At 36.6% G+C, this 22743-nt stretch overlaps 3 protein-coding genes across 3 annotated transcripts; 2 read left to right on the top strand and 1 right to left on the bottom strand.

Moving 5' to 3' along the window:
• Positions 1–1208: 1208 nt before the first annotated feature.
• Rich (guanine nucleotide exchange factor subunit Rich) lies at positions 1209–22617 on the bottom strand. The gene is made up of 27 exons (XM_013307530.1): positions 22351–22617; positions 21880–21987; positions 21601–21750; positions 20776–20959; positions 20156–20289; positions 19593–19684; positions 19398–19514; positions 18527–18683; positions 18109–18222; positions 17383–17637; positions 16693–16861; positions 16262–16450; positions 15661–15845; positions 14887–14958; positions 6312–6552; positions 6039–6148; positions 5734–5961; positions 5219–5362; positions 4232–4346; positions 3852–3973; positions 3608–3750; positions 3235–3518; positions 3035–3155; positions 2746–2904; positions 2482–2670; positions 2201–2351; positions 1209–2098 (listed from the first exon to the last, which is right to left on the bottom strand). Exons 1-27 carry the CDS (start codon positions 22489–22491, stop codon positions 1931–1933), a joined length of 4242 nt encoding a protein of 1413 aa, XP_013162984.1. The 5' UTR covers positions 22492–22617; the 3' UTR covers positions 1209–1930.
• CPR135 (cuticular protein RR-2 motif 135) lies at positions 7669–9259 on the top strand. Its single transcript, XM_013307531.1, has 4 exons — positions 7669–7929; positions 8012–8107; positions 8243–8339; positions 8424–9259. The coding sequence occupies exons 1-4, from the start codon at positions 7912–7914 to the stop codon at positions 9077–9079; spliced, it is 867 nt and encodes a 288-aa protein (XP_013162985.1). The 5' UTR covers positions 7669–7911; the 3' UTR covers positions 9080–9259.
• LOC106114362 (cuticle protein 19.8) lies at positions 13092–14785 on the top strand. Its single transcript, XM_013307532.1, has 3 exons — positions 13092–13419; positions 13746–13832; positions 13986–14785. The coding sequence occupies exons 1-3, from the start codon at positions 13336–13338 to the stop codon at positions 14601–14603; spliced, it is 789 nt and encodes a 262-aa protein (XP_013162986.1). The 5' UTR covers positions 13092–13335; the 3' UTR covers positions 14604–14785.
• Positions 22618–22743: the final 126 nt, after the last annotated feature.

Below are 22743 nucleotides of genomic sequence, written 5' to 3'. Positions count from 1 at the left end.
ATAAAACCAATGGTATTCTCATGAAAAATAATTGCCATTTTAAATAATTTTTAAAATACAAAGTGCATAACAATGTGGTGTAGGTTTTAAAGTGTAGATATTTTTTTATAAGACAACAAAGCGAAAAAAAGGCAGGAGAACCGAGGTGGTCTACAGAAATGACACATGGACATTCGTAACACCAGAGGAACTGGAGATATGTTGTCAGCATTGAGAGTAAAGTATTAAATTATATTAATTTGTACTAAAATCCTAAAGTTAATATTTTGCTAGTGTATCGTTTATAACTATGGCTCATATTGGAAAACGACATCTTAATTTACAATTCTAATAAAGAAAATGTTATATAGTAAATTAAAATTTTCCGTAATTAGTAAATTGGCACCAAAATGGCGAAATTCCAGTAAAATGATACAAAAGATCGGTGAGTGAAACTTAATATAAGAGATTATTTCTTGAGCAAAACAAAATTATTAACCATAATACGGCTATGAGCAAAATGTTATTAGAGAAATAAGTTGACGAAAATAATTCATTAATTTATGATGACTAATACCCAATTATAATATAATTTCATTTGAATAATTACATAAAAATTGTAAATAAAATAAAGAAATTTAAATATCTTTAAGGTGATTTTACTATGCATTGTACTAAATATTAAATTTATATTAAAATATTTATTACCTATACTACAAACATTATTTCATGTTTAAAACAGCAAATATAATTCAATTGAAATATAAAAATTACATTTAAATCCATTATGAACATAATTTTAATAAAATGAGACATGTTAAAAACAATTTATAAAGTGTACACACATTTGTGTAGAATGTTTGCTTGGAAATACTGGCTTAAAAATGTTTCTTTAAAATAATTTATCATGTCACATTTAACTGTGTGTTCGGCTCTACTGACATATTGTTATCTCTATTTTGTCAAAGAGATTGTCAGAAACGACAATATGTTTCATAACAAATGTCATTGTAATCAAACCCACAGTAACCGTGGGTTTCTGAGATCAAAATTACCATGTGTCAACTTGTAATTAGCTTTAAGTTTCTATTTACATAATTATTATATTGTTAGTGAACTGTAAGTTGTCCTGTTAATAAATAATAAAAAATCCCCGTTTAAAACATAACTCTGTTTTACCAAAAAAAGACAGGGATGACACGTTTCATATTAAAATTTTGGTCTCAGAAACCGATGATAAGTAGAACATATTGTTAAAACCTAATTGATTAAATTAAATATAAATAAGACTGCACAGATTCTATAAGAAAACAAACACTAAGTAGTAAAGACTAGAGAATAGTTAATGCTGTATAGTTTTTGTGAGCAACGGTGATAAATTGGTTGTTTCCCATTGGGCCGATTGATTCTATGGATTCAACCGGACGAACGGCCCAACGAGAAACACCCGGAAAATTGAGACTTTAGCGCACCATGAAAATATTAATTCAATTAGTTTAAAAGTCGAGACTAAGTATACAGACATACAAAAAGACCCAAGAAAGTTGTAACGATATACCCATTGTTAGTGAAAAAATCAAATTCAACTAAGAAGTTGAATAATAAATTCACAAATATATTAAAAACATTTCACATTATTATTAATTATTTTGTATAGTTTTAATTTAAAATTCTACTATTTATACGATATACAATTACATTAATCACAAATTCCATTATTAGTTTAAATTAGTAGATTTACATTTTCTATACCCAAAGCATCAACAGTTCTGTCACTGTCAAACTTTTGACAGATGACAGATGAAAAAATAAAAACATCAGATATATTTTCTGCCAGATTACAAATGTGTTTGTTAAATTTTTGGTTAGTAAAGTCCAAAAGTATAATGTTAAAAACATTTGGCGAGTATATTGAGCTGTTGGATATGTGTTGAGTGGGGGGTGTGGTGAACTACATGAGCCGGCAGTTGGAGGGTGCGGGGGGAGCTGGGGGAGGTGGCACGGCGGCCGGAGTAGGGTTACTGTCGGCGGCCACTTTGGGGGACTCCTTGCGGACGGATTGCTTCGACACCTCCTGCGCCTTCTGCGGCGGTGGCAGTATGGCTTCTTGAGGCGTTTGCTGGAAATTTAACACAATAATAAGCACCATTACGACTGATACCAGTAAGTATTATCTAAAATATTCTGCAGTAGTACCAATAAAGTAAGTATAACATTTTACCTGAGATTTCAGTTCCAAGTTTAAGGAGCCTGTACTAGGTGTACGCACACGGTTCTTGACCATTGAAACTCTTCGTTCACGCGCATTGATGATAGACGTCAGAAACGGCACTTGGTTATTAATCGCCATCATGAACGGTTTGTAGCCAAGACTGCAATTATTTAAGATGTAAAAATATTTTTAACGTAAAAACTTGAAATCAAGTACGGATGCAATATATATTTAATTTTTGAATTATGGAAAAATTCAATCAAACACGGGAACAGTATAAAAAGCTATACCACTCTGCGTCGCTCCACGCGCAGAGGTCTATAATGGCAGTGCGTAGACGGCGCACAGCAGCGGCGCTAACGTCATGCGCACGCGCAGCGTTGGCAGTGCGTAGCACGGCGAGCGCGTCCTTCAGCGCTACCGCTACAACCAGTGCCCATTCCACGCACGACGCCTCCGTCATTAGTTGTAAGAAGTATCTGAAATGAGAACAGAGTAGTGATAATAATTAATTGTTTAAGTTTTTTTGTGCTAATGAACTGGTTGTTGCGTACCGTAACCGCACATGCGCTGTGTGATCGCCGCGTTCTGCTTGATGCACGTGCAGGCGCTCCATAAGTGCCGCATAGCGCCGCTCCTCCCCGCCCCCACCTTCACTCGCCCCGCCCCATGCCACCGCCCCGCCCTCCGCCACGCTGCACTCACCCGCTGAACTATATTACCATCATAGCTTTATTATACAGACCTACTGTTCTAGTGACGAATTACGTTATTCAATTTAATTTGTAATTAAAATTAATTCGTGAATAAACACTATATGAAGCATAGTACTTGTATTAGTACCTGACGGGTCCGGGTGAAATGGGCGCTCCGAGTGCGATTGGCAATGCGGCGCGTAACGACAGACTCATATAGCCGCTGTCGCCGCACAGGCTGTCCGTCTCTGCTGAAGGCGTGCTTGGACCTACAGGAAGATTTTCTTGTTTAATATATTCATGGTATTAATCAAACTAATTATTAATGTTAATTATATTAAAACTGACTTGGTACTACGCTGGCCTTGCGCTGGATATAGTGCTCATCGCCCTGCTGCAGCACGGGGTATGGCCAGTTGAAGTCATCATGCAGGCGCTTGAGGCAGAGCACGGCGCTGTCGACGCGGGCGGCGCGCTCTCGCTCTCCCGCCAGCCAAGCCACGAGGTGCAAGTCGAGGGCGGCCGCCAGCCGACCCAGCGCCACCAGCCGCGCTGTAGACAGCAGCAACCGAGCGTGACGCTGAATCATCATATCGATGAAGAACTCCTCTGCAGTGCCGCTGTAGGATTCCCTGTTGAGTTAAATCGAAAAGCGTCAAATCTATCTACGTTTATACGTCGTACATTTAGCGAGAACTTGTTCTTCAATTCTTGTGAATACCTGTCAGCACGCGCAGGGACGGATTTCTTGCGCTTGACGGCGGCGGTGCGGCGCGCGGGCTGGGGTGCGGGCGCGGCTGCAGGCGGAGAAGGTTCCCGCGGCGCTGCCGTCGTACTGAAGCTGCGCCCTCTACCGCCAGCCAGCTAAACACCATACAGAACATTATAAAGATTTTTTTTTACAAAATTTGTAGCTTTAGCCACTTTTAGGGCCTCGTTGATATATTTTAAAGGAATACGATTACCTGCATTGTGCCGAGTATAACAGAGAGATCCTCCGCGTTAGGCACGGTCTGCGGCTGCACTATCTGACCGTACTTGGCCTGCACGTTCACAGAATTGCGCGGTGAGTCCACGTCGTTTGGATCTATACATAGACGATAAATGTACATATATCCACAATAAAATCACACTACAAACAGACAACAAACAAATTAATAAGTATAATATGTATTTTTAGACAGTATTAATTAGAATCATTTGGAGCGAATGGCTCGCTTTTATTACCAAGTCAAGTGTCAGATTGATTAGTGAGGGGACATAAACGTCGATATTTTCTTAAGGCTAGTGTTGCGCCGATACACCGGCACAGTGTCGGATTTTCTTCCTAACAGTATGAACATACCTATGGCTCTGAGGAAGCGTACAAGGTCCCTGGCGAGATCCCAGCGCTCATGCTGCAGCGCTGTATCCAACAGTTGCGTGGCTAACTGCCGGCTCACAGCAGAACTCTCCAGGTTCTGAAAACATATACATATGGATTATGCAGAGACTATGAGACTTTTCAAACATTCTTAAATATATTTCTATGCAACAAATACAAGCAAAATCTTTACAACTACAAAATAACTTTGGTATAACTTTAAATGCGTGTTTTAGTATTATGGTAAATTATTTTAATGTAAATATTATATACATTTTACGTAAAAGCTAAATATTTTAACACAAGTAAATTTAAATAAAGAGCCAAGGCTTCTTATAAATACAAATAACTATATCCAACTTATTAAATACTTCTACTTTTAATAATAAGCAAATTAAATTTCAAACATAAAACTAAGGAAAACGCATTTGTGAATACATATTCATAAATATTATAGTGTATTTATTTTATGGAATAACAAAAATTACCTTTGAAATCTGAAAATAACAATAATTCATCCAGTTACATATAAACGAAAAACACTCTGTTAGACACATTTATATGCACCTTCACCATAATGAATAAAAATATTGTACTTATTTTTAAATTAATTCAAGGACAACAAAAAGCATAGGTTAAATGATTGGGATTTGTTTAAGGTGATATTTATATTAATATATATAACTGTCTCTTTTTTGTCAAAGATAATGAAAGGGATGTCATATGTAGAAATATATGAGCGGTCACCCGCGACTCTGTCCTCAGGGAATTAAAAAAAACTTAATGAGTAGCCTATGTATGTTTTCCAGACTATGTTCCATATGTATGCAAAATTTCATCAAAATCTGTTCAGCGGTTCTTCAGATACCTTCAAACAAACATCCATCCATCCATCTAAACATTCGCATTTATAATATTAGTAAAGTTAGTCAATGCAGTGTTCTGTTACAAAGTATATATATAACTAACCTGCAGTATGATGAGGTATGATGCGGCGGTGTCCAGCATCTTCCTCTGCAGACACTCTTGGAACAGCTCCTTGGGCTTGCCGGCCGCAGAGAACAGATACGCCCACAGAGCTATTTCTGTTTTTCTAGCGCACTGTACCACTGTCTAAAAATATATTTTAAAGTTAGTTTTAACTTTGTACTCAACAGCAATCATTTAACTAACTATTCACTATGTTTCAAAAACAATTCAATGAATTTAGTATGGAGTTTGACTAAAAAAAAAACATGGAAATAAGCAGCACGAACATTGAGACTATTACTTCTCATGAAGTACTAGCTGACGTCCGCGACTTCGTCCGCGCGGTATTTACAAAAACATAATTAGTAGCCAATGTGTTCTAACTATTTCATTTCATCGAGATACGTTCAGCTGTTCTGGAGATACCCAAAAATGTATCTATCTATCTATCCATCCAAACATTGGCATTTATAATATTAGTATGAATTATGATAATCAACTATATGTTGACTCACCTGTAGATAGACTGGAAACTCGTGAACAAATTCAATGACGCTGGGCAACTGTGCGTCGGGTATGGGCTCCTTGCTGGTGGCCTCCTCCTCCAGCACCTCGTGCAGCAGCAGCTCCAGCGAGTGCGGGAAGTATGGCAGCTGCGCACATGAGCGGGCTATCTCCCACGCGTGGTAGCCCAGGTTACGACGCAGCAGTTGACGTAAGATTTGATGCAGGTACACCTGACTCTGTAATATTACACATATATGTAAAGTTTTACTCTTTTTTAGGATAATAAATAATCTCGTTGTACGTGTACACTTACCGTTCTATTGACGACACAGAATGGCAAAGAGAACACGGAGTTGGAGTCTGATGCATAAAGGGTTGTGTCATTTTCTGCTCCAAGCAGTATGGCGTCATCGAAGAGAATTGCTAGGAAGATAAAATCATACTATATAGTACATCACATAAACGTATTCTTACTCATCATCTTCCTGACCTTTTTCTACGAAGGGTGTATCTCTATCAGACGTCATATCTATATTAAGTTAGTTAATGCTAATGCGAATAATATGTTTCAAATGGCATTACTCACTAAGAGGGTATATATTAAGATGGAAAGGGAGCATGATGCGTTTGGCCATAAAGGTATGGCGAGAGGAGTCGGGGCGACGGGTGGCGTCGCGCGGCAGCAGCGGCAGCCAGACTCGGGCGCCGAGCGCGCCGCACCAAAGCCAAAGCGCACGCGACAATTGTGTCTGCTGGCGCGCGCCACCGCACGACCATACGCTTTCCACGCAAGACGCCAGCACTGTCGCCGGCAGGCAGCTGTACGCCTACAAACACAGTAATTATGGTCTTCGTACATGCTTCCGTTTGTTTCAGGTGGGTTGAGCACGGGGGCACATTTACGAAGAAAAAAGGGACCTTTCACTCTTTATTACACCTCTCATTTTTCTTACATACAATTCCACCTTTATTCAAGAATTCATGTGTTTGTTGCGTTGTCGCTTAGTGCTTCCTTTCGAAAAATTTACGATTTAACTTCCACAGTAATTTACAGGTAAACTATATTTTAATAAAGATGCAAATAGCAAATACATACAGTTGCACAAATCTTATTTGCGTATTGATTAGGAATGTTTTCACGCGCGGCTACGCAGTTGCAATTTGGAATGTCGCTCTTATTTCATAACTGTACATCGACAATTAGTTAACCCTAAACTTAATCGTACTGTATTTAAAAGTTTAAGAGTCCAGTCTCATAATAGACATTAAGCTAGTTTTCCATGAATAGCAATGTTTTTAAAGTAGTAACGTTAACATAAAAGACATAACGAATTTTCAAAGATAAATTATGTTCATAACAGGATATTTTATAATTTAATAATTAGGAATTTTCGGAAGATCCGTATTAAATTCTGACAATTAGTCGTATGTGAGTCCTTTAGCGCGAGTTTACCGGTTGTTAGTCTCGGGGTCAGCGCTGCTCGTAATTAGAGCAAATCATAATTCGCTGGTTCCTCGCTGTTATTGCATGTACGTTGGTTACGCTTCACATGATATCGGTACTTAGTTACCTCAACACAACTGTAAGGATAATATAAAATGCTGAAATTATTTAAATGCTGCCATTTCTGTATGCAATTTCATAAACAGTGCAGTCCTAAGTAAATAACTGCAATTTAATATTCTCTACAATTTTGCCTTTACTAATAATGGATGACAAAACACTGTAATCGTGTAGTGACATGACATAGAAATTTTTTGTTCTTGATACATACAAATCTTTGATAATGAATTTAGGACACACAACTCTCATAATCCCTTAATCAATAAGAGTTATTATAAAATAATTACATACATTGTTGTAGGTAAAATACTTCACACTCAATAAAATTTTACACTGATTAAAGGTAACGTTAATTAAATTAATTCAAAGTTCCTGGTCTTGTTAATATCGACATTAGTATCAATACAGTACATATCGCGTTTTCACCGATCGAAGGTTGTTTGAAAATGTGGAAGCATGATGCAAGGCTCGTGGAGCGGACACGGGCGGCGCGGGCGCACCCGCTCCATATCCTCTTCACGCCAGGACACGGACGTGTTAAACAATCGCCTATAAATGGTCCAGCATAAACAACTACGTACCAGTTTTGCACACCACGTGGCCACAGCGCCTCGCAAAAAAAATGAAACTATATTTAGCGGTTCGTGTGTTTTTTGTTTAGACAAGATAAATATGTATTTTTCAATGATACGGGATTAAAGTGTTGTTTTATAATTATCTAGGTAACGTGCCTTCTTGCCCTGACAGCAGTTAGCAACGCTGATGGGACATTAGACGGACTCATCTACGCCCCAGGGCATTCCTCTGTTGACTACTATGTGAGTGTTGTCATATTTGAGTTGCCATTGCCCTTGACAACATCGGACAACTGCTGCTTTTAAAGTTTAATATATATTGAATGGAATCGATTATACTATGTTCGAACTGGATATTATGTATTCTCCTGTTTGTAGACGTATCCAAGTTATGCCTTCGAGTACGCAGTAAAAGATCCGCACACCGGAGACAACAAAGCGCAATGGGAGAAACGAGACGGAGACTCGGTTAAAGGTAAGTTTAAATTATCTTAATGCCCTTTATTGGAATAAATATCATTCTTTATCTGTCGAAACTTCATAAATATTTATACGACAGGCGCGTACTCGCTGGTGGAGCCCGACGGTAGCATACGGGTCGTGGAATACTGGGCAGACGCAAAGTCCGGCTTCAACGCTGTGGTGAAACGCATCGGGCCCAATCTACACCCCGTCGCGGCGCCCATATACAAGGCGCCCATTCCCTTGCTGAGCAATGGACCTGCCGTCACCCCTATCAGCGTGGGATCGGTGGCCAAAATCGAGGCGCTTGCCAGCGCGCCTTTAGTCAGCGGATCATCTTACGGCGGAGCCGTCTCCTCATCGACTTTATACAAAGCTGCGCCAATTGTAAAATCGGTGGCACCGATAGCGCCGATCGCCCCAATATATACGGGTCCCATTTATAAAGCCCCAATCATATCACAACCTATAATTACTCAATCTTATGAGAAGGCACCCCTACCCAATCCGATCCTAGCCGAACCTATTTACAAATCGTTATCTATTCCTGCCGCGCCTATTAAATTATCGCCTCTATTGGACCCAGGTCTGTTAGCTCCATGGCCGTTACTGAAAGGTACGGAGCAACTACCCTCGATCTCATTGGGGGATTACTTGCTGAAAGATTCTTTGCTAGCAGGTAACGGATACGACCTTGGATACGATGCTCATGGAGCATCATGGGACAGCCTGGGTTTGGGATATAAACACTGAGCGCAGCAAGAAAGACGATGGTATGAACTTGACGACATGTTTAGCTGCCGCTACCAAAAAAACTCTTATACCTGGTCCTTTCTAAAATTGTAAGAGCATTAGTGTCAAATCGTGTAAGTGTTAGGGTAAAAATATGTTATTTAAATTAGTTGGAAATAAAGCTGCACTGATAAGACATCAGCCACTGTGTGGTGACATATTTTTTGTTTCTCTTAACCTCATTCTCCTGTTAATTTATTTATATTTGCATAAGTAACTATCAGTCAAACAATATTCTAAGAAAAATATTTTTTATAACATTAACATCTTAAACAGATGCTACGTCGATTCGTAGAGGAGCTACGAAAACATATAAGATTTGCCCGACCTAATTACAGGTTTAATCTCAAGTTAAATAAAGTTAAAGATGTTAAAAAATTCTCAAATAATTGTTATTTTCCACTCGAGAGTCAACAACTTTCAGCGACTCTTCTTAAAATTTAAAAAATTATGTTTTATTATGCGAACATTTGTAAATTATCTTACAAACAAGTTGTATACGTGTTTGAGTTTAATTTCTTCGGCGTTCATTTGAGCGTGACATTTTATGTAAACATATATAAGCAGATAGGTAATGTATTCAGTAACTGCTAAATAAAAAAGTATAGAAATCTATCTATGTTTAGGCAAATTCTTCTTTCTCAGAGTAAAAACTTGTATATAAATGAGTGTTCAAAACATAATTAGTATAAAAATACGAGTTATTTCCCACTCTCTTTAGGCTCATAACAAAAACAAAAGTATGATACAAAAAACAATCAGTAAATGCGGATTACGCATCAGAGTCGCATAACTCGCGGCCGAAACCCGATGAAAACGGGTCGTGCTTATATCAGACACGTACCTATAAAGAAGTAGCGAGGTGGCCACCCCTAGCATTACACTGCCGGCATCGTTCTCGATAAGCATATAAACACACTACGCCCAATAAATCACACATTCAACAGTAGAACGACCAACTCTATCGACATGAATCGACTTTTGATGGTAATTAAAACGTATCATTTTCTTACATTTGTTTCGTTTACAGGGTCGATTTATTATGACTGATAACAGACGAGTTTTGATTTAGCAAAAACAATTGCTAAAGATATGACAGTTCATTAATTCTATTGTCCTATTACTACGAGATTATTAGTTGAAATGTTCCACACGATAACTCTGATTGGATTTTTTTCAGACACTAAGTTTGACGGCCCTGGCGGTGGCATTTGTTTCGGGTGCCGCCGTATCACGGAAGACTCTTGTCTCCGAATACGTAAGTATTATTCAACCTCATTTTTCGTAATGTACATTTTGTAACGTTCCAATCTTATACGAATCTCGGAAATCTATATAAAAATTAATGTCAGTGAATTTATAAAGTGGAAAGTTTAGTTATAAAGATTAATCTGTTCACAGGATTACCCTCGCTATGGCTTCAACTATGCCATAAACGACCCAATAACAAAAGACAACAAAGCGCAATGGGAAGCAAGGGACGGTGATGTCGTCAACGGCGCATACTCTTTACGAGAACCTGACGGTACCATTCGGGTGGTGGAATATTCCGCGAATGATTTAAAAGGTTTCAACGCAGTGGTCAAGAAAATCGGCAATAATGTACATCCAATTACCATCATAACAAAAACAAGTCATGGAACAGTACCCATTAAGTCTAAGGCACCTGTTAAAGTTGTACCCGTGGTTGATATTACTCCAGTCAGCATTTCTACGGTCACAAACAGCGGTCCTAAAAATTCCATTATTTCCAGTTTTAACTATGGTTTCGGCGCCGCACCTTTAGCGATAGGTCTCCCAAAAGTGACATCTTTAGGTCACTGGAGTCTACCATGGGACCCTGTCACCAGATCTTACGGTGGCTGGGTGCCGCTTAACGGTCCGGTGGCGCAAGGGCCCTACGCTACTGTCTTTAGCAAGAAATATGTAAACGGCAAATTACATGAGTGGACAACTGGACCTATATCATTACAAAACGTTAAAACATTAGTCATAAAGAAGAAAAATTGAATTACAATGCCTATTATCTACATAATTTTTTACGATGTTATCCGTAAAAGGTATCTAGTCTATTCGATCTAGTTATCTTTGTTACATCAAAATCAGATTTAAGTTTTAGTTAACGAGTTATGTAAAAAAGTTTGTTGCAACTTTGTCGTAAAATGTTAGCAAAAATTACTGCCTTTAATAGCATCAAAAACAATTAGTACTTTTAGAATGGTGATATAAAGAGCCCGATTTATCACTTCAAGACAAACAAAACTATGCTACCTCCATCTAGATCTGCGAAAAAGAATGGTGTAACTTTCATTTTATATATTTACTTCTGCATAGAAGTAAAATATATTTAATGTGTTAATGTTTATATGTTTATCTAACAATGTTATTATATAGTATTATTTTACATAGTAATGTAACGAAACCGAAAGACTGCATGTTGATTTTAAAAACAAAAAATATAAATAAAGAATAGAATAAGAATATCAGCTTTTTACTTTTTCACCGTCCATTTATATTGCTTTGAAAGTTAACTATTACGTGGTTAACATATTGTCGTCGCACAAATAATCTAAGAAGAAATAGAGATAAGAATATGTTTACATACTGATCTTTTAACAATGGCAATTTAGTTTTGAAAGTGCAGTTACAGTTGTATTAATACATATTGACGTCTCTTTCATTCTTTTTGATAAAATATAGACCTAATATGTATTGATACAAAATTCGTCGATGAGATCCTTAGTAAAGATGAAATGTAAAGACAATATTCTTCCTATCCCTCTGTGGTAATGAAATGCGTATAGTTAAACAAGGGTATCTGGCCCGATGATAGAGACGCTGGTAACGGAGTTAGTATCGGCACAAAAGATATAAAACTACAATAAAAAGAAAAAATACAAGACAGCTACAGTGTAATAAGGATCTTGTGACATTTTGGAATTGTCAGAGTGGCGCTACTGTGCTGTCTTAATTTAGTTTATCTTATGTCTGCCAGGACAGATAATCTTGTCGTTCTAAACCTTAAGACACTGAAACATAACAAGATCTGAGTAGATGCAGAGATTTCTAGCTTTACTCTTTTTCTTACTTTAAAACACAGACGAATTGATAACTTGTTTCTTATTGAAATCGGCAAAAAAACATATAAATTATACAGGATATTAATATCAAATAACATGCGGCGTAGAACAAGTCTGAAACATTCTCTTCAGATTTAGACACTTCTGAGAAATAAAAGGCGGTACTAAGGATGCGACGAGATGCAAGCGCATTATTAAATTTTCTTCATTCTTCTGTACGGAGTTAAAGCATGGGTCCTTGTAGAATACGAGCAAGAAATGTAGGTATAGCAGTGTTAAGGCGTATAAATAAACATCAAAGGACATGCAAAAGTTTCGGACAGGACAAATTATCTATTAAGTTGTATATGTTAGATCGCAAAGATAATAAAAATAGCCGAAGGTCGATCAAATTATAGAATTATATATATTCCCCGTATCTAAGCTTAGAAAAAAAATTCTAGGTACAAACATGAACGGGATAAATTTAATATGAACATTGAAACGGGCAGTAAATTATTTGTTATGAAAAGAGTTCTATATAATTTTTAAGTAATTCTGTTGAAACAATAAAATGGCTCCGTAAAAACTTCCAAGCAATTACTCCATTTCCATACATTTAAGGTATGAATTTCGTAAAATAATTCCATGGTGCTCTCATACGTTGTAACAAAACCCTTAAGTGTCAAGTCTCTAGACTTCGTATTCGTATCTAAGCTGTGTAAAATATTTCTACAAACATATTCACACCACCCCCCTCTTATTTAGACCTTTAAAGGAAAATTAAACAAACTGTAATACACATAAATAGTAAATCCTTTTTAGAACAAACAACTACATACGGTTTTACTTTAAAAATTAATTATTAATGGAAAATAAAAACCTTTGTTATATGATAGAAATCGAACCTCGTCGCAAGATTCATAGTACAACCACTGAGCTGTGACCGTTATCTCATCCTTATAACACGAATTATTTTTTAATTTAATCAAGGAAAAACAATTGAAGACATAACACGTAACTCTATTATGAGCGCGGGGTCCGTTAAATTATACTAGAATACGCAGAAAAGCACACATGTCAAACCATCCGTGGAAACGAGATGGCCAACAAAACCGGCGCGACGCACACCCGTCGGAATAATTAGTGCTATATAAAATGCTACTGTTCGATGACAAAAACACAGTGCACTTCAATTGCTTACTGGAATACCTTGTCAGCAAAATGAACAAGTATTTAACGGTAATTATATATTTGTCGATTTAAATATTTCTATTGAAAGAGTCGTCACTTTTTATCATACATTCAAATAGGAAGAAATGTCATTTGTTTAATTTACCTACTGTTAGCTATAAGCTGTCGACCGCGACTCCGTCCGCGTGAAATTAAAAGAAAACTTAATAAATAGCCTATGTGTTCTTCTAGACTCTAGATATGTGTACCAAATTTCATCAAAACCCGTTAAGCCGTTTAGGTTATACCTTCGCATTTATAATATTAGTAAGATAATTAGAGTAAACGGCGTTGAATATTGATGTTTAATACTTAAACGGTTGTTTAAATTCCAGGTATGTTGCCTTATGGCATCCGTTGCGATGGCGTCGGAGTACGGGCAATCGCTCGGATACGCAACCTATGCGACTGTCGACAAGATTGTGCGTAACGATTTACTACCGTTAATTTACTGCCTAATTACCAAATATTAATTTTCTATTTTCTCTGATACTCAGAAAAAGATATAGTCTAGATAACGGACTATAACAGTCAACGGCTACCTCAGTGTTATGGCTTAATATTTATTTTTTCAGCCGAACCCGAATTACGAGTTCAATTACGCCGTCAACGACCCGTCAACCGGCGATAACAAAGCTCAATGGGAAAAACGTGACGGCGACGTGGTCAGGGGCTCCTATTCCCTAGTGGAGCCAGACGGTAACGTACGAGTCGTGGAATACACCGCAGACGCCGTGCGTGGCTTCAACGCGGTCGTCAAGAGATCCGGACCCAATGTACATTCAGTGTCGGCTGTTTACGGACAAATCGCACCTAAGATACAAGAACAGGTGTTGTACACACCGACCTACGAATACCAGGCGCCGCTCCCTGCTTACCAGCAGATCGCTCCCATTGCTCCGATAATAGAGGAGCCATCTTACTACGCCGCGCCTGCACCTGCACCCTTACCAGCGCCGGTTGAAGAACCAATTGAACACGGACAACTCCTAACGCAATATTTGGAGACCACGCCTCTCCTAGCGCAATACCAAACACTGGACTACCTTCCGTACCCAATTCAAGCTCAACAACCCTCGTGGGTGTCGGTGTCCGGCACCTCGTACGGTCACAAGGGAAACATAGTCCGGAGATGGGCCACCGGTCCCATAGCTCTAGATGGTAAAACGCTGACAATTAAGACTAAGCATTAAGGATAACTATATCCTGTGCCACATAACAGTAAGCTGTAACTTCTATATGTATAAGTAACCTACTAGTTACTCGCGACACTTGTGTGTTTTTGCACATTGTATAAAATAAGCACGTGTAAAAGTACACATAGGTCTTAGAAGTTAAGATTTCTGGTATATCCAGACTAGAGAAGTGTACCTGATTTAAATATACGAATGTAAATAAACTTTTATAATGAATTTAAACAAATAGTTATTGATCTGCCCCTATATATTTACACACCTACACTAGAATAAGTCTTACCGGATTGTTGTCTTCGTCGACGTCGTATTCCTCTCTCTGCACCATCATCAATTTCCCACTTGCATTTATTACCTACATACAAATTAAATATTAACACATGTACAGTATTTGCATATAGTACATTTGTTCATGGTATATAAGAATTACTAAAAGTCGTCATGTATGAAATCTCTCTATAATAATACAATAAAACGATAACACACATGTATTTGCATTAGGATGTCAGGAATCACAGCAAATTTTTGAATTGTGTTTTTTAGCAAAGAGCCCTACACTTACAACAAACTATATGCTGTAAATTTTCACGCTATAAACCTGATGGGGTGAATAAATTGGAAAACAAAGTTTTATGCGAGAAAGAGACAAAAAGTACAAGCCAACCAGCACACTCATTTTACTAATATTATAAATGCGAATATTGAGACGGATGGATGTTAGAAGATATCTCTAGAACGTCACAATGGATCTCGCTGAAACGAGGCATAGATGTAGAACATAGCCCGGAAGAACATGACTACTAATTTTGCGTTTTTTTTTTAAATTTCACGCAGACGGAGTCACGAGTGGCAGCTAGTTCATAATATTTACTATTGGTGAAGGAACATATACTATTCTTACTGCGCTATGTGCGAAGAAATGCAAAGATATGTGTGATGTCAACCAAACCGCATTGGGCCAACGTGGTTGACTATGGCCCAATCACCCCTAACTTAGGGTCTCCACCGAGGGGGGAGACGTATAGAGATGATGATGACTATTTGGTGATTTACTGACCAGCGAGTGCGGTGCTAGGGGCGTGGCTTGCGGATGCGTGGGTTGGTGAGGACGGGCGAGGTGTGCGAGGTGTGGCGGGCCCGGCTGCTCCTGCAGACGACACAGCGCCGCAGACACTACACACGCGGGGTGCGACAGCGCAGATATATCTACAGCTTGCACACAACGCATCTCGACACCACCATCTGTGTACAAGAAATCTTGTAAAAAATTTGCCACAAATGCCTTGCTCGTGATATATTTTTAAATTTTATTAGGTATCCGTAGGTCGAAACGAAAAGAACGGAAACCTTATAGGATTAATTTTTTTGTCCTTCTGTCTGTCTGACTTAACCAGTACAGATTTCTCACATGAAATTATATTAAATAACAAGTCTGAGGGCCATACGTAATAATCTGACTAATATTATAAATGCATATGTTTAGATGGATGGATGGATGTTTGAAGATATCTACACAAATTTAACATAAATGTAGAACATAGTCTGGAAGAACACAGGCTACTAATTAAGTTTTTTAATTCCGTGCGGACACAGTCGCAGGCAATAGCTAGTGATTCATAAGTATTAAAAATAATCAATAACAAAATAAGATAACTAACTCTTCTCAACACTGAGTTCGTATATAGTGACGAGCGCGTCCGCAGAGAAGACGACGAGCTGGTCGTCGAGCGCGTCGAGTGCGTACACCTGCGCCTGCGCACGCACCATCTTAGCGAACCTGTTGTCCAGCTTCGCGTCGCGCGGGTAGAAACGGATCTCGTCGTGCCCATCCAAGATACTGTAGCAACCTGACAAATTAAATTGTCTTAATTTTCAGTACAATTTCTTGCCATAATTATTGTTAGAACAAAATTTTTCATCATAAGCTAATCACATAACACATATCAACACTGTGTCAATAAAAAGAGTAGAGTGTGTGAGAGAGAGATAGAAAGAGAGAGAGAGAGAGAAGGTTCAAATAAATCTATTTAAAAATACATTTTATTCATAATCTTTATATTTTCTTACAAATCAGTAATAGCTCGTTTACCTATAACGATGTAGTCCCTCCACCAGAGCATGCCACCAGTGACGACAAAGTCTTTCTCCTGCGCCTCGTTACCAAACAGTTTCCAGCGACGTGAGGCACAGCTGTAGTGCGCCAGGCCGGCACGCCCCGCAACGCACACGTTCACACCCGCATCGTCTATAGCACTGTACTGTATTAAAACAAGAACAATACATAAATTGTATTAGTAACCGTGGGTTTCTGAGACTTGGTCTTTTGGAGATTTTGGTCTCGGAAACCAACGGTTAATGTACAATATGTATTTAGTATTAGTTTGTTTCCAAGACTAGAACGAGGAAGCAAACAAGCAAATGGCTAAAGTGATGTGTTTGAACAAAACTAATAAACACTAAGAGGTTTTATCAGCTTTTGCTATTAAAACAAGTTTATTTAGGAAAAGAGTTAAAAACATAGTCATAAAATTAGGTACCAAAATAATCTAACTCTACTTCTATAGATTCACAATATCTTTTTCATCAAATTTGATTAAAATTTAAAGTTACAGTCGAACTTGGATACATGAGAATCCAAGACACCTCAATATTTTCCTCACTTATGGGCTAAAAACGTCAAAACCGGACAATAGCTCTCGCATAGAGTTTATCCATTGTCCCAGTTCTCACTTACCCAGATTCGACTATATTATTATAAATGTTAGGGCTCAAAATTTACCCTAAGCGGCCAATTGGTAGCTATATATGTAGCTGGTAACGGCAACACTATCCATTGTTTCCTGCACTCGTTGTCATCCACAAAGTCTTTGTACTTGGCTTTCTTATCATACTCCAGCGTATGCTGGTCCGGTAGACCATTCTCTTGGTAATCGGATGAATCAATCATTGTTATTTTCGTCTTCCTTGTTAGATTATCTTCTAAGTTGACATAAAGTTTGTCATCTGCTTGTAAATATAAATGCCTTTGATTACTCTGAAATTAATAATTTAAAATTTATAACAACAAAAATGCCCGTAGCCTAAAGGGGTAGGCAGGGACTACGGATTTCCATTTGGCGGGGTCGTGACACACTACTCTCTCTTCTATATTCATACATCTACACATGCTTGTATGGACGTCGGTTTCGTGTGTTTTTAATGCTGTAAAAGTCTGTCTGGGACGACCCCTACGCTGACGTTCACTTTCGCGCCATAAATTTTCCTCATCAAATTAAAGATCAAAAATTACAAAAGTTAATAAAATAGCCAATAGTCGTATTAGACTATTGGCTATGGATTGGCAATCAGTTGAGAGAGTAGAGCGTAGTCGGTACAAGAAATATTAGTAAATTAACAAAAAAATCTGCTATTATAAAAAAATGTCAATAAGCTGCTTTACTTTTTAAATCACTTAAAACAGTTGCCATTACAAAAAATATTATTTTCAAGTTAAATTTAGACTCACCATACATGGATTTACACTGAGGGGACTTTTAACAAAATCCATTTGTATTAAATTCGAACTTGTATCACTTTCAACTTTCACCATCCACAGCTGATAGCCTTCTGTAGCCCATTCCTGCAAATAAAACCTATTGTAAACATTTACAAATATAAAGAGTAATAACAAAAAAAAACAATTACTACCAGTCAATTATGCGACGTATAGCCGAACCAATAATCGATCTTTTATATCCGTTAGAAAATTATTTCGATTACAATAAAAGGTTTACAAAAATCAAATCGATTTCGTAACAATGTTATTATCAAAAATGTATCGTGATCTCTTATCGGGTTCGACCATACTAAGGCCCTTCAATTGATACACCTAAATAAAATTTTAACAAATAATTTGACTATTCTTGTCTGTAATAGTAACTGACCATACTGGATACGACAAGTGGGTTGTGTTTGCTGAGATCCTGACTGAGACCGTAGTCCCAGGCCAGCGAGCACATGAGCAGAGCACCGAATGTGCTCCACACTGATATACCACCGCGCTCCCAACTCACAGCAACCGCACGACCGTCCGCCGTCCATCTAAAACAGACAATGTCATAGTGCTCGATGAAGACTAGGAACTCCTAAGATCGGAAGACGGATCCGAGGGGGTTGTATAAGAAGACGACATGATAAACATTCCACTTCAAAAGTAATTTGGTTTTTAATTTTACTATGATTAGATCTAAGCTTCTCAATATTTTGATGTGTTTATGCTATACTTGCGAATTAAAAAAAATGAGTACCCTACGTGTACCCAGACAGCGATATCCATCTATGTTCTTGAAATACCTTCTAACAAACATCTATCCATCCATACATCCAAAATTTCGCTTTTAAAATATTAGTAATAGTATATTGTAACTGTTAAAACACTTTTCTTATTGTTTAATCATCTTTATTTTCTTACACACAACGCCAAGACATCTTTTCAAAACAGCGAACAGAGTACACAAAGTTGCCAGTACAAAACATATATAAATGTACCATAAACCTAACACGCCTCCTTACATTTATATATTTAACTATTAACATTAACACATATATACTAATTATATTATTAGACCAATAAATTCTATGATACAATCTCTATTATATTCACATTCAATTCCTATATAATTTTTAACTTTCAAATTTTAAAATTCCATTGAAACCAATGGTATTTAAAAAAGCTGCCTACTAGTAAAAAAAAGGAGAATCCCTTATGTGTATCTATAGCTGGAATAGCTTAATACATAAGTTTTGAAAACATACCTAATACACTTCACAGGTCCAGGATCGCCAGGAAAATCTTTTGAGCTGAGAACCATAGTATGCGACAACTCCAAACCACCAGTCACTTCGTCTATCGTAAACACGTCCACTTGTGAACTGAAACAATATTCATTTAGTAAGTAACGCGCCATTCGCTCTAATGGATTTTAACCAATAATTTCTAAAAATACTTACTTTCTTCTGCCAATAGCAATAAGTCTGAACTTATGATTAACTCTTGCACATGTTGCATCATCTATACCCGGAGCCCAAATTCCTTGTACTGCCTGAAAAAAATTTATAATCTTTAACAAAAAAAAACTATTATTTAAATAAACATATATACATTTATTAGCATATAATACATTCAATAAACTTTAGATTTTAGGGGACATTAGGAACTAGCAACTATGAATTTAAAATGTTACCACTCGAGTGTAAGCAACTTCTTACCCATAGTTCCATATCCAATAAAATCTGGTTGAATAAAATATATTTTAATAAATACATCAATCAGACAGATAAAATATATACATAATTCTACAAATACATTGATTTTTTTTTTAATTTACTTCTAACCCTTCATAACACATTTCCTTTGTCTTGAATTTAGTAATATAGAAGTGAAATTTTTATCAAAAATTTTTTTTTAGCTTCAATTTATTATAAACCTTATATTTATATATACTTGTGTAAATTATTTAAACAATCATTAAATGCGGTAAAAACTACAGCAAAGGTATTGGTTAAAAGCTTACATTTGGATCAAATTTGAGGTTAGGTGCTGTAAGGTATGCCGCCCGGCCATCGTTCAGAGTGATGCCAAAGCCACAGACTAATGGGGAATATTCAATGTCATTTACATGTGTGTTATCTTCAAGGATAGGTTCAGCTGAAAGTAAATAACTAATTAGTTGGAAGTGCTTATGTCAAAGCAAACAACCAATTTACATGAACATCATTTTTTTAACAAATTGAACAGAACAACAGAGTACAGTCGCGGAAGACCGCAGTGTTCCACCAACAGAAAGATTACCTTGTTTCTTGCATCGAGACAAGCTCCTTTTTTTAATTAATCAATAGGTAGCAATGAGTTGCCCAAATGACGGGATAATAGTAAAAAGCAATTAGTCGTATACTACTGACCATCTCTTTTTTCTACAAACCCATTAAAAAGCTGTTTTCCATTGGTTAATAACCACTTCCAAGGTTGAACACCACCAGTTTCCCTGACTGTACTTAGGGTACATCTGTTCTGGTAAATTTTTCTGGTAAATTTTTATAAATACACAGATAAACATAAGTCAGAGGCATTCTACCGATCAGATGTTTAAAAATTACAACTTATGAATTGGAAAAAGTAAAAAAAATATATTACCTTTGGAAACTTGTTGATTTATAGAGAATGGTATCCGTCCTAGATCTAAGCAGTAGTCTCTATTCTGTGTGCCATCCCATCTGTACCTGAGCAGATGAGCGCGAGTGGTACACACTAAAATCTCTGTACCGGATATACAACACATACGAGTTATTTGTCCATCCCATACTAGGACTTCTTTATACTGAAATTAATTTACACTATTATAAAATTAGATGTATCAAAGACTGTAATAATTCCATATACCAATAATTTTACAGATATTTATCATATTCATGTATTTTTAATTACTTTACATTATGTACTGCTGCTTAAATTCAACTTATTCTACCTATTATATATATAAAAGCAGACAAACATTCACATTTATAATATTAGTATGGAGTCAGAAGTAACATTATAAATGAAATATGTGTCAGTTGAGTTAATATTTAAATGATGTTTCAAATTATTTTAGGCTAAACTATCATGCTTTTAACGGAAGTTACAGTAGATGTTATCTTATTAGGACAAGTATTGAAAAACATAATGTAATTAATTAAGTGTTTCTGAGACCAAAATCCTCATTTAAAACATGTTGTTATCTCTGTTTTGTCAAAGATAATGAAAGGGATGACCATATGTTTATAAAAGATTTATGTTAATGAAACCCACAGTTAGAAGGATAAAAGAATTAAAAACAAATAAACTAGATTTCATATTATTTTTGAAAAGTTTTCCATTAAGACTGGACAGCAAGTGATGCTTATAAAGGTTTCTTGCTTATCCACATTCATTTTATCCAGGTTTGACTTGTATTTGTATTTATGTATGGATAAAACTTACCAATGTTATTTTAAGTGATGGTATCATCTCTTTAACAAACAGCTCAGCTGAATCCCTGCGTAGGCTAGCTGTAGGTGGGTCAAATTGATTGTACGCTGTCTGTTCACTCTGCGGTTCCACATTGTAGATGATTAAATGACCTTCTTGTGTCTGAAATTTTTTTACCAATTGATATGAGCAATTCATGAAGAAATGGAGTTTAATAGTTTTGTCTTTACTTTACCTGATTGTTTTTTAAAAAAACTAATATTTATCCACTAATAATAAAGTAATTCTTACCGATATACAAATCATGGAAGAATCAGGTTTCCATTCAACACCAACATTGATACCCAGTCGCTGAATGGAATCAGCATTACGCTTATGATAAACTATTGGTACAGTAGGCTGTAAAAAAAAAAATTATAAGCTTACTACTTTGTTAAATTCAATCATGTATATCCTAGAATAATAGAATTATAATATATGCATAGTGATGGAAAAATGTCTCCAGCCTGCATTAACATAAATTGCAACATACACTACTATGGCATTCATTAATTAGATACCTGTTAATAACTGAATTTGAATTAGGAAAAGCTGTCACTACTACATCTGTATATGTGATCTACCTAGCATTAACCTGGTATTAATATATTTACACATATAAACTTAACTAAATGGGAATACAAAATATATTTTGCCACTTTACTCTAAACATGATATCATACATCTAGTATCAGTGTGTATTGATTTATATAAATACCTTACCTTGCAAAACCAAATAATAATTGAATCATCAGTTAAAGACACAAAAAGTATTTTGTCTCTATTTGACACTATTTGTTTGATTGCCTCTCCATCTGCTTCCAAATTCTTGCACACTTTTGGCCATCCTATTGGAAAATACATTACGGCCTAACATTTGATTATTATTGTTTTAAAAATAAAGGGTCTTTCTGTGAGTTTTTTTTTAAATATAAAGGTAAATTTTCCTTAGATTACTGAATATGTCAACAATATTGCAATGTTGTAAACTTTTGCAAAAATTACTAGGATTAGTGGTTGTCATTTGTCATCATAGAGTATGTAACAAAACCGGCATTTCGTGTGAAGATTGAAAAACAATTAAATTAAAAAATGAGGCTAAAAAATATGGAAACA

This window comes from Papilio xuthus, unplaced genomic scaffold (assembly GCF_000836235.2).
Source record: "Papilio xuthus unplaced genomic scaffold, Pxut_1.1 DF828142.1, whole genome shotgun sequence".
In the NCBI taxonomy this organism is placed as follows: domain Eukaryota; kingdom Metazoa; phylum Arthropoda; class Insecta; order Lepidoptera; family Papilionidae; genus Papilio; species Papilio xuthus.
This window is presented reverse-complemented; position numbering and strand designations above follow the sequence as displayed.

Bases quoted from the DNA above. Each gene is read 5' to 3' on its own strand.
- CPR135 (XM_013307531.1), top strand. The intron at 8,108-8,242 runs GTGAGTGTTGTC...TCCTGTTTGTAG, and splicing joins ATTCCTCTGTTGACTACTAT to ACGTATCCAAGTTATGCCTT. The intron at 8,340-8,423 runs GTAAGTTTAAAT...TTTATACGACAG, and splicing joins AGACGGAGACTCGGTTAAAG to GCGCGTACTCGCTGGTGGAG.
- LOC106114362 (XM_013307532.1), top strand. From the start codon at position 13,336: ATGCTACTGTTCGATGACAAAAACACAGTGCACTTCAATTGCTTACTG. The intron at 13,420-13,745 runs GTAATTATATAT...TTTAAATTCCAG, and splicing joins AAATGAACAAGTATTTAACG to GTATGTTGCCTTATGGCATC. The intron at 13,833-13,985 runs GTGCGTAACGAT...TTATTTTTTCAG, and splicing joins ATGCGACTGTCGACAAGATT to CCGAACCCGAATTACGAGTT.
- Rich (XM_013307530.1), bottom strand. From the start codon at position 22,491: ATGTATTTTCCAATAGGATGGCCAAAAGTGTGCAAGAATTTGGAAGCA. The intron at 20,960-21,600 runs GTAAGTTTTATC...AATTAATTTCAG, and splicing joins CATCACTTAAAATAACATTG to TATAAAGAAGTCCTAGTATG. The intron at 19,685-20,155 runs GTAAGCTTTTAA...AATTTTTTTCAG, and splicing joins ACCTCAAATTTGATCCAAAT to GCAGTACAAGGAATTTGGGC.